The following is a 13,897-nucleotide window of genomic DNA, read 5'->3' as shown; positions in this document are numbered from 1 at the left end:
GATGACAGGGTGATTAACAAAAGGCTAAGCTGTGTTTCAATATATTTCACTTGTGATTTCATGAATAGGAATATTTTCTAGTAATATTTATGTCCGTTGCGTTATGCTATTTATTGTCCGATGATGACAACGATCCCGGACACAGGATGGGGAGTTACAACAGGTTTAAGGAACACCTGTTAATTTAAATGCATTCCAGGTGACTATCTCAAGAAGCTGGTTGAGAGAATGCAAAGGGTGGCTATTTGAAGAATCTCAAAATACATTTTGATTTGTTTAACACTATTTTGGTTACTACATGATTCCATGTGTTATTTCATAGTTTTGATGTCTTCACTATTATTCTACAATGTAGAAAATATATATTTTTAAATAAACAAAAAGCCTTGAATGTGTAGGTGTTCTAAAACTTTTGAACGGTTGTATATATATATAGTTTTACTTGGCGGCCCGAACCTGCCTCCGCCCACCCTAAAAAAAACATCAAATTAAAATAAACAAATACTACACTAGAATATACACAGCAAAGTAAGTACGTGGGACCATTCTAGCCAATGAGAGGGCAGATACATGTGTGTACAACAGGCACAACTGAGTCATTTTTCTCAAAATTGCCAGAAAGCAACATGCATCCACTTATATCAGTACATTTCTAACACCCTAAACATTACAAAACATATATTAGATTAAATAAGCCTCAGGTAATTCGACAATCGCCCATAGACCTCCATACAAAATAGGTATGGAGCTTATCTCATGGGACAGAGTGAATCCTCTTGCGTCACCTCTTCCTGTCTGCCCTAACCCATTGTAACTACCAAAATAAAAGGAAACAATTGAGTAAATTAGGGACAAAAAGTGTATTGATAGCTGGTGTTTCCACATAGGTGTGGTTCCTTAGTTGATTAAGCAATTGAAATAAAATTATATTTGTCACATGCGCCAAATACAACAGGTGTAGTGAAATGCTTACTCATGAGCCCTTAACCAACAATGCAGAGTCTTTAAAAAGTCAGGAAAATTTGCTAAACTAAAGGAAACATAGTAACACAAAATTACAATAACGAGGCTATATACAGGAGGTACGGGGGTTAGTTGTGGTAATATGTAGGTAAAGTGACTATGTATAGATAATAAACAGAGTAGCAGCAGCGTATTTGAAGAGTGTGAAGGAATTTATGTGTGTGTGTGTGGCGTCAATATGCATGTGTGTTTGTTGGAGTGTGAGGGTAGTCCAGTGAGTGTACATCAACCTTGTGCAAGAGTGGCTTAAGACAGTGTTTTCCATCACGACCAACAAAACACCAAATGATGGAATTTCCCTCCAATAGAGTTCCAGACACTTGTAGAATCTATGCCATGCAAAAGGTTAATTGAAGCTGTGCTGGCAGCTCGTGGTGGCCCAACGCCCTATTAAGACACTATGTTGGTGTTTCCTTTATTTGGGAAGTTACCTACATCTCCCTTCCAACAAGTACAGAACAATGGAGTTCTACTGATTCACAGCAAGTTAATACTTGACAGAGGAAAGGCATTATTGCAGTGACTGCCACTGTGAAATGCAGAGCTGAGAAACCTTTAAAAAGGTAATACTATACATATTGATTTCACATTAATCATGGTCCTAACACATGGAGGGAGAGCAACAGGGAGAAAGATTGTGTCACACTGAGGGCAAGCTATTGAATGAGTTGAGTGAATTAAAAAAGAGACAGACAGAAAGAGACAAGAAACACAGCCTGGTGCAGCAAGGGTCGAACACATGCGTGCTCCTTTGCCAATATCGATTGCTGCTTTTATCAATTTTCATAATTTGAACATGCGAGTTGTTATAGGTTATCATATTAGAGGTTCTTTGAAATTACAAGACTTTTGGTACACATATTAAAGTTGCCCCATGCAGAAATATCTCCGCCATTTTCTGGATGCTAAAACTAACAGTTTGCCTAATTTCAGTTTATGTGACATAAATAAGCTAGCATAGTGTAGAGAAACACTGTAAAAAATATATTTTCCATAACAAAAAATATTGGATTTTCTGGTGTACAAACCCAAAAGTAAAAGACAAAAACTTAAGGGAAGCATAGAAAGTGCAAATAGAACAGATCTACCACTTCTTAGACTTGCATTCAAGTAGAATGATAGATCTATAACTCACATTTGTATGTGAATTTGGTAGGGTTGCCCATAAAGTTAAATATTGCCACAAAGACATGCCTAAACAACCAATGCACGCATGCAGGCCTAAAAAGCTGGTTTACTGTTCAAGAGGAGGATATATGGAATCATATGTATTTTTATGTTTTATGGTTGTGTACAGGTCGAGGATGTCGGGACAGTAGCACTCGGTCTTAAATCGTTGGATATCAAATATAGACTGTAATGATGAGATTGTAAAACTACTGGAGTATAACAGTGTGCCGTTTTCTGTCGATTTATACAGCTTGTCATAAGGGAGATCCAAGGCAGGTTGGACTAACTTGCACACAGGGAAGGACAAGGGAATCTGTTCACAATACAGAATCAGTGGGCAGTTAATAGTAATTTTATTACCATGTGTGGACTCAACAAATCTGGATCGATGACAACAACCACATGTTAATGCAATGTGTAAGCCACAGCTTCTGTCTCCTTTGTGGAGGAAGTAAAAAGGGTAGAAAGAACAGAATATCCGATGTCAGTGAATAACAATGGAACTACACAGTAACATGCACCAAGGCCTGCATGTCACCAGCAAGATTCAGACATTCTTAATTTGAAGAAAGTGGCCTTTGTGACATGTATAGCAATGGTGATAAACGGAACTGCACTTGTCTCTTGTACATTTTTTTGTATCCCATTCAGTTGGTGGCGGCAATACACTTTTTTCGTCAACTTCACCATAAAACCCAAAAATGAGTGAGATTGAATTTAGAGAGAGAGAGAGAGAGAGAGAAAGAGAAATGGAGGCAAGGAAAATCTCAGGAAGCCCTCGCTTGTTTTTGTTTCTCAGAAGTTGCAAAAAGTTCACTCGTCTTAAAAAATATTTCATCCCCTTAGACAGGAGAAAAATAAACAAACAAAGCAATATCATATTTATGTACGTTATGTGCTAGGGTAAACGTAAAGTGAACATGTTCAGCTGTTCTACAGAAGCTGCTTCGCTTGTCTGAGCCTGTCCTGACAACGTCAACAGTGTGCCCTCACCTGAATAGGGTCGTCGTGGAGTAATATCTTCCTCCCTAAACACAAGTTCGAGACTTGACTTCCCGGCCCCGCCATCCTCCACAGGGACCACAGTGAAGTTGGTGGGCATTTTATCCCCTCACTGCATTGACTCTAGCCTGAGAAAATCAACGTCCTTAGTCCCGCTCAACATCTCAAGGCACAGTTCGATGTGTTCTCTCCTGTTACGTCTCTCTCATCTCTATCGCTTAGATTCTGCCCCCATGTGACCAGGCGTTCTCCAAATAAGGAGTGTTTCTGCAACTCCTCCCTCAGGAAAAAGTCCTCTACACTCAACTTCCCTCTAAACTATAGTCCCTTCGACAGACAAGACTCCTAATTTTACAACAGGCACATCCTGAAAATATTTCCCTTCCTTTAATGAAAAGAGCCCTCTATCTGTATTTATGCTATCTCTATGTTTCCATTTACTTGTCGATTTTTAGAACGTTGCCAAGAAAAATAAATACGACATTGCATGCTACTTTGCGTTGCAATTTAACTATTGTTGATAACAAAAACAGCTGCACGTGTTGACGTCACATCCCCCCTCAAAATAAAAAAAACTTTTCGGAAAAACCAACAGTAGCTAGGTTTCCATCCAATTGGCGACACATTTTCATGTTTATATTCTGAAATCTGAATAAAGAAAATATGCGCATTTTCCCACCAGTAGTGTAGTTCCACCAAATGGACCTGTTGCCAATACAAATCAGCGCTTGATGACGTGGTACACAAAATGTAATTGTTCGCTTACATTTTAGTGTACCCCAATAAAAATCGAAAGTGCAATGTGTGTCCATCGCATTTTCAACTCTAACGATAGTTTGTCACTCCCCAAAAACGGTTGTGTTAAATAGCCAAGGTGTCTCCTCTGGCCTTGGCACATGCTCTAGCCAACAGCTCACGGATAGCCTACATGTGCTGGTAGGCTACACGAGGTCATAATTATTATAATTATCCAAATGTATTTGATCTGTAGCCTAATAAACTGAATACTTCCCCTGGTCATAGTGGAGGACCACACCATGTCACCACGGGAATTCCAAGTTTAGAAAGTCAGGACAATCCTTGTCCTACAAAGAAACATTATTTTAATAGTTTAAAAAATATATTTCGCAAGCAGCAGGCATTTAGAATTAAATGTGGAGTGGAGCCAAAGCTGGTGGATAAATAATATAGTTCACTTGCTATTTAACACAACAGTTTTTTGGGGGTGACAAACTATCTTAGAGTTGAAAATGCGATCCAGGCTGTATCACATCCGGCTGTGATTGGGAGTCCAGCCCAGCATCCTCCGGGTTTTGCCGGGGTAGGCCATCATTGTAAATAAGAATTTGTTCTTAACTAACTTCTCTAGTTAAATAAAGGTTAAGTTAAAAAAAAATACATTTAAAGAATTAGCACGTTTACCAATGAAAAGAATTGTCAAGGTTCTTGTCTGTGTAAGTGGGTCATGGTTAGAAGGGATACAGTTCTTGTCAAATGAAAGTTTTTGACTTGCTAACTAGTTCCACGCGGCACGTGTATATCTACAGCCAGTTAGCAAGTCGGAAATGTCTGAGTTTCCTAGTGCAAGTGTAACAGTATAACTTTAAACCGTCCCTCGCCCATACCTGGGCGCTAACCAGGGACCCTCTGCACACATCAACAACAGTCACCCACGAAGCATCGTTACCCATCGCTATTTAGCGCTAGCCGTTTCACATCCGTTACACTCACCCCCCTTTTGACCTCCTCCTTTTTCCGCAGCAACCAGTGATCCGGGTCAACAGCATCAATGTAACAGTATAACTTTAGACCGTCCCCTCGACCATACTCGGGCGCGAACCAGGGACCCTCTGCACACATCAACAACAGTCACCCATGAAGCATCGTTACCCATCGCTTCACAAAAGCCGCGGCCCTTGCAGAGCAAGAAATGCTATTTAGCGCGCACCACCGCTAACTAAGCTAGCCGATTCACATCCGTTACACAAGCAAAACACTAGCACGTGAATATGGCAATAGTTACGTGAGGATATCATGTGCCCCCCCATACCTTCAAAATTATTAGGCAATCCAAAAAATTGCAAGCAAAACATTTTATCTGCCCCCCTCTTGACAGCGGAGTTTAAAGAGTTAATTTCCTGCACATTTAACCATGGGGCTGAAGAGAATGTTGCAGTTTTACCGATCTTGGTGTTCTCTGGCAAATGCCAAACGTCCTGCACGGTGTTGGACTGTAAGCACAACCCCCACCTGTGGATGTCGGGCCCTCATACCACCCTCATGGAGTCTGTTTCTGACCGTTTGAGCAGACACATGCACATTTGTGGCCTGCTGGAGGTCATTTTGCAGGGCTCTGGCAGTGCTCCTCCTTGCACAAAGGCGGAGGTAGCGGTCCTGCTGCTGGGTTGTTGCCCTCCTACGGCCTCCTCCACGTCTCCTGATGTACTGGCCTGTCTCCTGGTAGCGCCTCCATGCTCTGGACACTATGCTGACAGACACAGCAAACCTTCTTGCCACAGCTCGCATTGATGTACCATCATGGATGAGCTGCACTACCTGAGCCACTTGTGTGGGTTGTAAACTCAGTCTCATGCTACCACTAGAGTGAAAGCACCGCCAGCATTCAAAAGTGACCAAAACATCAGCCAGGAAGCATAGGAACTGAGAAGTGGTCTGTGGTTATCACCTGCAGAACCACTCCTTTATTGGGGGTATCTTGCTAATTGCCTATAATTTCCACCTGTTGTCTATTCCAACAGCATGTGAAATGTATTGTCAATCAGTGTTGCTTCCTAAGTGGACAGTTTGATTTCACAGAAGTGTGATTGACTTAGAGTTACATTGTGTTGTTTAAGTGTTCCCTTTATTTTTTTGAGCAGTGGGATATTGGGGGACGGCCCATTTTACCTGCTTATAACATTGGACATGTCCCCTCCGGCTCTTACACCCCTGGTCACTGGTTCAAATACCTGAGCCAATGAGGTAAAAAAATCTGTTGATGAATGCAATTCTCGATGCAATTAAAGCCTTTAAGTCCGGGAAAACTCCAGGGCTGGATGGCATACCAGTTGAGATATATCAAACCTTTTTTGATGTACTCCGAGAACCGTTATTATCATGTTTTAACCACTTCTATAAAAATGGTAGATACACAAGATACACAAGATCTGATTTCACTATTACTTAAACAGGACCCAGGTGGTAAATATAAAGAGTACATTTAAAAAATGTGAGTCCCCTTTACACTTCAGTGTTTTGACGCGAAATTATAGCAAAATGCAGAGCGCATAGTATTAAAAAGGTATTGTAGGATAATATTAATCCAAATCAGACAGCCTTTTTACATGGACAATACATTGGAGATAATATAAGGCTGGAAACAATAGAACACTATGAAAAACCTGTGAAAACAAAACTGGTATTCATAGCCGACATTGAAAAGGCTTTTAATAAAGTACGACTGAAATGTATATATAAATGCCTGGAATATTTAAATTTTGGAGAATCTCATACAATGTGTTAAAGTTATGTATAGTAACCCTAGGGGTAAAATAGTAAATAATGGCTACATCTCAGAAAGTATTAAACTGTCCGGAGTAAAATAATAATAATATCAAGGTGCTAGAAATCCAGGGCATAAAAACAAAAGGTGTCATTGTACGCTGATGATTCATGTTCTCTTTTAAATACACAATTTGGATCCCACCATAGCCTCATAGAGGATCTAGATACATTTTCTAACCTCTCTGTATAACAACCAAATTATGTTGTTGTGTACTAAATTACATATTGGATCACTAAAAACAAAACATTTTACATTACTGTGTAGTTTACCAATAAAATGGTCTGACGGTGAAGTGGACATACTCGTCATTCATATCCCAAAGGAAAGAAATGATCTCACTTGTCAGAGTCCTGTGTATAGGTGGCAGGGAAGTCAGGGGCAGGACAATCTAACTTAGTGGAATGGAGTTGTTTAATAACTTGAAAACAAACATAACTCCAAAACCATGAACACAATTTTAAAAAATTGGGTACGAGGACCCATCGCGCACCAATACAAAACACGAATACTGAACAATAAACAATCTCTGACAAGGACATGAGGGGAAACAGAGGGTTAAATACACAACAGGTAATGAATGGGATTGAAATCAGGTGTGTAGGAAGACAAGACAAAACCAATGGAAAATGAAAAATGGATCAATGATGGCTAGAAGACCGGTGACGTCGACCGCCGAGCACCGCCCGAACAAGGAGAAGCATCGACCTCGGCAGAAGTCGTGACATCACTACACTAACATTTTGTAGAAAGTTGGTAAAAATAGATAAGATCTTGCTACCATGGAAAGGAAAATATCTTTTTATTTTGGGAAAAATTACCCTGATTAACTCTTTAGCCATATCCCAGTTTACATATTACCTATTTGCTTATGGGCCTGCCAACACCTAACGACTTTATTTTTAAATTATAAAAGCAAAAAAGATTCAATTTTATTTGGAATGGCAAGTCAGACCAAACTAAACTGGCCTATTTATATAATGCATATGAATTTGGAGGGCAGAAACAATTAAATATAAAAGCATTACACCTCTCACTAAAGGCTTCAGTCAAACAAAAGCTATACTTAAATCCAAATCGGTTTTCTTACAGATTAGTAAGGATGACTCACCCTGTGTTCAAGAACGGCCTTATTCCCTTTATTTAGATTACAACCTCTCACTTTCGTTTATTTGAATAAAAAAAAAATTCTCCAAAATATAGCTATTTTTAAAACAAGCCATAGAAAGTTGGTTGCAATTTCAGTTTAATCCACCAGAAAAAAAACAGAACAAATATTATGGTTAACCCCAAAATAAAATGTTATATTTGGAGAAAACAAATTAAATCATAAATAGGCCTGGTGGAGTTATGTCATACATGCAGCCAACAAAAATATATGGAAATGTCTGCTAACCAAAAAATTGACAGCTGTGCCATACAGATTGCAAAATAGTTGGGAAGAGATTTGATGTACCGATTCCATGGCACATGGTTTACGAACTGATACACAAAACCACGCTGGATTCAAAACTTACAAGTTTATCAATTTAAATTATAATACAAAATTCTTGCAGCCAATATAATGTTATATTGTCATGATCATAGGAATGATGGTCGGACCAAGGCGCAGCGTATGTAGAGTTCCACATATTTATTAAAGAATAAAGTGAAACTTTAGCAAAGACAAAACAAATAAAGAATAAACGAAACGTCACTAACAATGCAGTGCTAACAGGCAACTAAACATAAACAATATCCCATAACCCACAGGTGGAAAAAATGCTACTTAAGTATGATCCCCTATTAGAGACAACGACAACCAGCTGCCTCTAATTGGGAATCATACAAATCACCAACATAGAAAATAAACCTAGAACCCCACATAGAAAATATAAACTAGATCAACCCCGCAGTCACGCCCTGACCTACTCTACCATAGAAAATAAAAGCTTTCTATGGTCAGGACGTGACATATATATATGGGGGATACAACCATCCCAGCTCTGCAGATTTAGCTGCGAAGAGAGAATCAATAGATAATTTGTTTTGGTACTGTCCATATTTAGCTTGTTTTTGGTCGCAGGTTCAGGAATGGCTGAAGAATTGCAACATTTACCTGGAGTTAACTCTGCAAATAGCACTGCTGGGTGATCTGAAAAGTCATAGTAAATCGATCAATAATAATAATACTCTTAGCAAAAAAAAATATCTTTAATTTACAATCTGTAGGAACTATGAGAATAGAAAGGTTCAGAACATTTGTGAAACATCACAAAACAGAAAATGTATGGCAAATAGAACTCAAAACTTGATGGTGTTCGGCGATAGATGGAAGGGGTAGAGGGGAGCTGAAGGGTGGGACTAAAAAGAAGAACAACAAAAAAGATAACTAATGTGAAATATTTTGTATCCATAAAATTAACAGTGCATTCGGAAAGTATTCGGACCCCTTGACTTTTTCCACATTTTCTTACATTACAGCCTTATTCTAAAATTGATCAAATATTTTTTCCCCTCATCAATCTACACACAATACTCCATAATGACGAAGCAAAAAAAGTTTTTAATTTTTTTTTGCTAATTTATATACACTACCGTTCAAAAGTTTGGGGTCAGTTAGAAATGTCCTTGTTTTTGAAAGAAAAGCTACATTTCTGTCCATTAAAATGACATAAAATTGATCAGAAATACAGTGTAGACATTGTTAATGTTGTAAATAACTGTTGTGGCTGGAAACAGCAGATTTTTAATGGAATATCTACATAGGCATACAGAGGCCCATTATCAGCAACCATCACTCCTGTGTTCCAATGGCACGCTGTGATAGCTAATCCAAGTTAATCATTTTAAAGGCTAATTGATCATTAGAAAACCCTTTTGCAATTATGGTAGCACAGCTGAAAATTGTTGTTCTGATTAAGAAGCAATAAAACTAACCTTCTTTAGACTAGTTGAGTATCTGGAGCATCAGAATTTGTGGGTTCGATTACAGGCTCAAAATGGCCAGAAACAAAGACCTTTCTTCTGAAACTTGTCATTCTATTCTTGTTCTGAGAAAGGAAGGATATTCCATGCGAGAAATTACAAAGAAACGAAATATCTCATACAACGCTGTGTACTACTCCCTTCACAGAACAGCGCAAACTGGCTCTAACCAGAAAAGAAAGAGTTTCTTTGTCATTATGGGGTATTGTGTGTAGATTGATGAGAATATTTTTAAATATATATATATATATATATATATATATATATATACTGTATTTATTTTAAAAAATCGAGATGGGGGATTGGAAATGATGCAGACAATTACATTGATAGAAGATACAGTCTATTTGCAAAATTAAAACTGATCCACCCCCCCCCCCCCAAAAAAAAATTGGTCTGTGTGCCCTTCAGCAAGGCACTTAACCCTAATTTGCTCCAGTGGCACCATACTAATATGGCTGAGCCTGTAAAACAAAACATTTCACATCACATATCCGGAGTACTGTCTGTGACAATAAAACAGCATTTATTTGGACAGTGTAGAGCTATGGTAAAGTGACTCAGGATTTTGTCTTCCTTCCTGTATGTTTTCCCACCATGTGGAAGTCAGAAGTCTGCGACATTAAGCACAGGTAAACAAAAGGGTGTTTCCTTTCCCACAGAGTAATTCAGAGGTGTTGATCGCTAGACTGACCCTGCCAGTTGAGAGAGAGGGAGAGTTGCGCCCTGTGGTAAGGCAGCAATCAACACAAAGGCCCTAGGCACGCATGTGAATCACTTCAGCCTGAGGGTGCCCCAGAGGAAAAATATGGAACAATTGGTTGAATGGATTCTTAAAAACGCTGAAAAGAGAAAGATTTAAAAGACTGAAGGCTATTCATGAACAATGAACATTCTGGAAACATCACATGAATAACGCTGAACACAACAATATTGTAAAAATCTCACATCTACTCTTGGGCTATTTAACCAAAATCTCCCAGTAATGCCAGTATAGATTATCAGAACACCTTATCCTTGCATTGTATACAGTTGAATGTACTCTGGAGCAATAACAAGGTGTGTGTAAGTCATACTGTGTTCTGGTTGTGTGCAGTGTGATTATAAACTTTGTCATGGGAAGATGAAGGGAGATGAGATAAGAGATAATCATTCAATGCTTTGTTCCTTTGGCAGTACATGCAGGTTGTTTACTGTTAAAGCTTTCAAACTATTGTCAGTGCAAAAACAAAGGCACTTCAAAATAAAAGCATGTCCACAGGGCAAACCATTGGGGGAAATGCTGTAGGAGGCATATAGGCCTATTTGTTATGGTTGTCAATCATCTGTGGGTTGGATAATTTTATAGTTTGATAGTACAAAGTGCCATTGGAATTTTAAAAACATTTGGTGAAATTTGATTGACTTGTCAATCTGTCATTTATTCTGACAAACAACTTATCCTTTACAATTTATACTGAACAAAAATATAAACGCAACATGCAGCAATTTCAAAGATTTTGCTGTGTTACAGTTCATATAAGGAAATCAGTCAACTGAAATAAATCAATTAGGCCCCAATTTATGAATTTCACATGACTGGGAATATAAATATGCATCTGTTGGTTACAGATACCTTTAAAAAAAGGTAGGGGCGTGGATCATTAAAACCAGTCAGTATCTGGTGTGACCACCATTTGCCTCATGCAGCGTGACACATTCCCTTCGCAAGTAGTTGATCAGCCTGTTGATTGTGGCCTGTGAAATGTTGCCCCACTCCTCTTCAGTGGCTGTGAGAAGTTGCTGGATAATGACGGGAACTAGAACACGCTGTCGTACACGTCGATCCATGTATCCCAAACATTCTAAATGGGTGACATGTCTGGTGAGTATGCAGGCCATGGAAGAACTGGGACATTTTCAGCGTCCAGGAATTGTATACAAATCCTTGCGACATGGGGCCGTGTATTATCATGCTGAAACATGAGGTGATGACGGCAGACGAATGGCACGGCCATGGGCTTCAGGATCTCATCACGGTATCTCTGTGCATTCAAATTGCCATCGATAAAATGCAATTGTGTTCGTAGCTTATGCTTGTCCATATCATAACATTATACATATATTGTTTTTACATAATTTAGCAGACACTCTTATCCAGAGCATCTTACAATAGTGAGTGCATACATTTTAATACTTTTTTTTTGTACTGGACCCTGTGGGAATCAAACCCACAACCCTGGCATACTCTACCAACTGAATTACACTGGACTATAACCCCAGAGCCACCATGGGGCACTCTGCTCACAATGTTGACATCATCAAACCGCTCACCCACACAACGCCATACACGTGGTCTGCGGTTGTGAGGCCGGTTGGATGTACTGTCAAATTCTCTAAAACGACATTGGAGGCTGCTTATGGTAGAGCAATAAATATTGAATTCCCAGGCAACAGCTCTGGTGGACATTCCTGCAGTCAGCATGCCAATTGCACACTCCCTGAAAACTTGAGACATCTGTGGCATTGTGCTGTGTGACAAAACTAAACATTTTAGAGTGTCCTTTTATTGACCCCAGCATAAGGTGCACCTGCATAATCATGCTGTTTAATCAGCTTTTTGATATGCCACACTTGTAAGGGGGATGGATTATCTTGGCAAAAGAGACATGCTCACTAACAGGAATGTAAATGCCAAATTTGAGAGAAATAAGCTTTTTGGGCATATAGAAAAATTCTGGGATCTTTTATTTCAGATCATGAAACATAGGACCAACACTTTACATGTTGCGTTTATATTTTTGATCAGTGTATTTTGGGACAAGTAGGCCAACAGCCAGAGAGGAACAGGCAAAGCATTCCAAAATCTTTGCTAAGAATGCACATACCAAATCACCATGCTGTTCACGAGCAGAATAATGAGGTTTTTCCAAAATTCCAAGACGGCGGAAAATCTATAATGGCAGATGTCATGGTCGTCGTAAGTTACCACAGCCACAAAATAATAAACTGTGCCCATTTCTACAATTTCTCTTCTTAAAATGTGATTGTATGGCTTCACCTTAACCCTTACCTTAACCACAATGTTAACCTTATGCCTAAACCTAACCTTAAATGAAGACCAAAAAACAAATGATTGTTGTCATGATATTTTATGATAGCCTATTTTGACTATGTGGCTGTGATATCTAGTGGAAACCGGATGTCATGGGTTCGAGCATAGATTTAGGTAGACATCTCATCTTTGTATCTGTCCCATTATGGCATCTGTGAGAGCACAGGCAGCGCTATTGAGGTCATTTTCATTTTGAAGTAATCCATTTCTTCTTCCACTACTTTCATGAGTTGGTAAAGGAACTGAAAGGGTGCGTACTGCCGCTTGGAGTGTGGTTGAACAGGTATAAACTAAATTTGTCGATTTACTGCCACCTGCAGTTATGGTATGTTTGCTCAACAGTATAATTCATTGGCTGATCCCTCCTGATGACCTGGACAGAATTATGTGATCTTTCCTTAATCCGTAGGAAGACCCAGGGAGAATCTCAATTGGTTTTGCTCGCCTCCCCTCTTTCCTCTCCTTGTCTCTTTTTGAAAAAAGTCAAAGATAATTGAGGAGCGGAGGCGAGGAGAGGAAACATGAAAACAAATGCGCTTGTTTGAAGTGAGACTCTTCTTCTCCACTCTCATGTCATTAGGCAAATTACATTTACAGGAGTGGAATCACAAAATAAATGTGTAAAGTGATCAAAACAAATTGAGCTAGTTGTGCAATACATTTTATAGATAAAATGATAAGTAGCTTATTGTTTTAAATGTATGGATTTTATCCTTCACGAAAATAACATTTGATTTTAAACACTTCCACAATTGTCGGTAGAGGCTACTCTTGTGCATCCTCTGCCGAAGTAGGCAATCAAGGAGGGGAGCACTCTTCAGTCGACTACTATTGAATTGACACTCTCCTCGATCACTCGACCACTTATCTATTTCCGGGTCACGGAGGAGATCGAGGATTCGAGGACTGACTTTTTTTCAAATTGAGAATCTCCCCCACCCAGGGCTGGAGCTACGTATGTGGACACAGAGGTCCAGACCTCTGTAATTTTTTTGAATAAAAAACAACTATATGCACTTACTGTTGAGAGTTATAATAGTAGAATGCACAAGATGCAATTTCAAAACTTGGATGTGCAT

The 13,897-nt window shown here is 39.1% G+C and overlaps 1 protein-coding gene across 2 annotated transcripts in view; it reads right to left on the bottom strand.

Annotated features, from left to right (window-relative positions):
- LOC115103029 (solute carrier family 12 member 7-like) overlaps window positions 1–3,526 on the bottom strand; it is a 76,976-nt gene extending 73,450 nt beyond the window's left edge. The window contains exon 1 of one of the 2 annotated variants that reach the window (XM_065005713.1): window positions 3,187–3,526. In XM_065005713.1, the coding sequence (XP_064861785.1) occupies window positions 3,187–3,295 (109 nt within the window). In that variant the 5' untranslated portion in view covers window positions 3,296–3,526. The remainder of the gene's footprint in view (window positions 1–3,186) is intronic. The other variant, XM_029623607.2, reaches the window with a different exon arrangement.
- Window positions 3,527–13,897: the final 10,371 nt, after the last annotated feature.

The sequence above is a fragment of the Oncorhynchus nerka genome, linkage group LG20 (assembly GCF_034236695.1).
Source record: "Oncorhynchus nerka isolate Pitt River linkage group LG20, Oner_Uvic_2.0, whole genome shotgun sequence".
In the NCBI taxonomy this organism is placed as follows: Eukaryota; Metazoa; Chordata; class Actinopteri; order Salmoniformes; family Salmonidae; genus Oncorhynchus; species Oncorhynchus nerka.
This window is presented reverse-complemented; position numbering and strand designations above follow the sequence as displayed.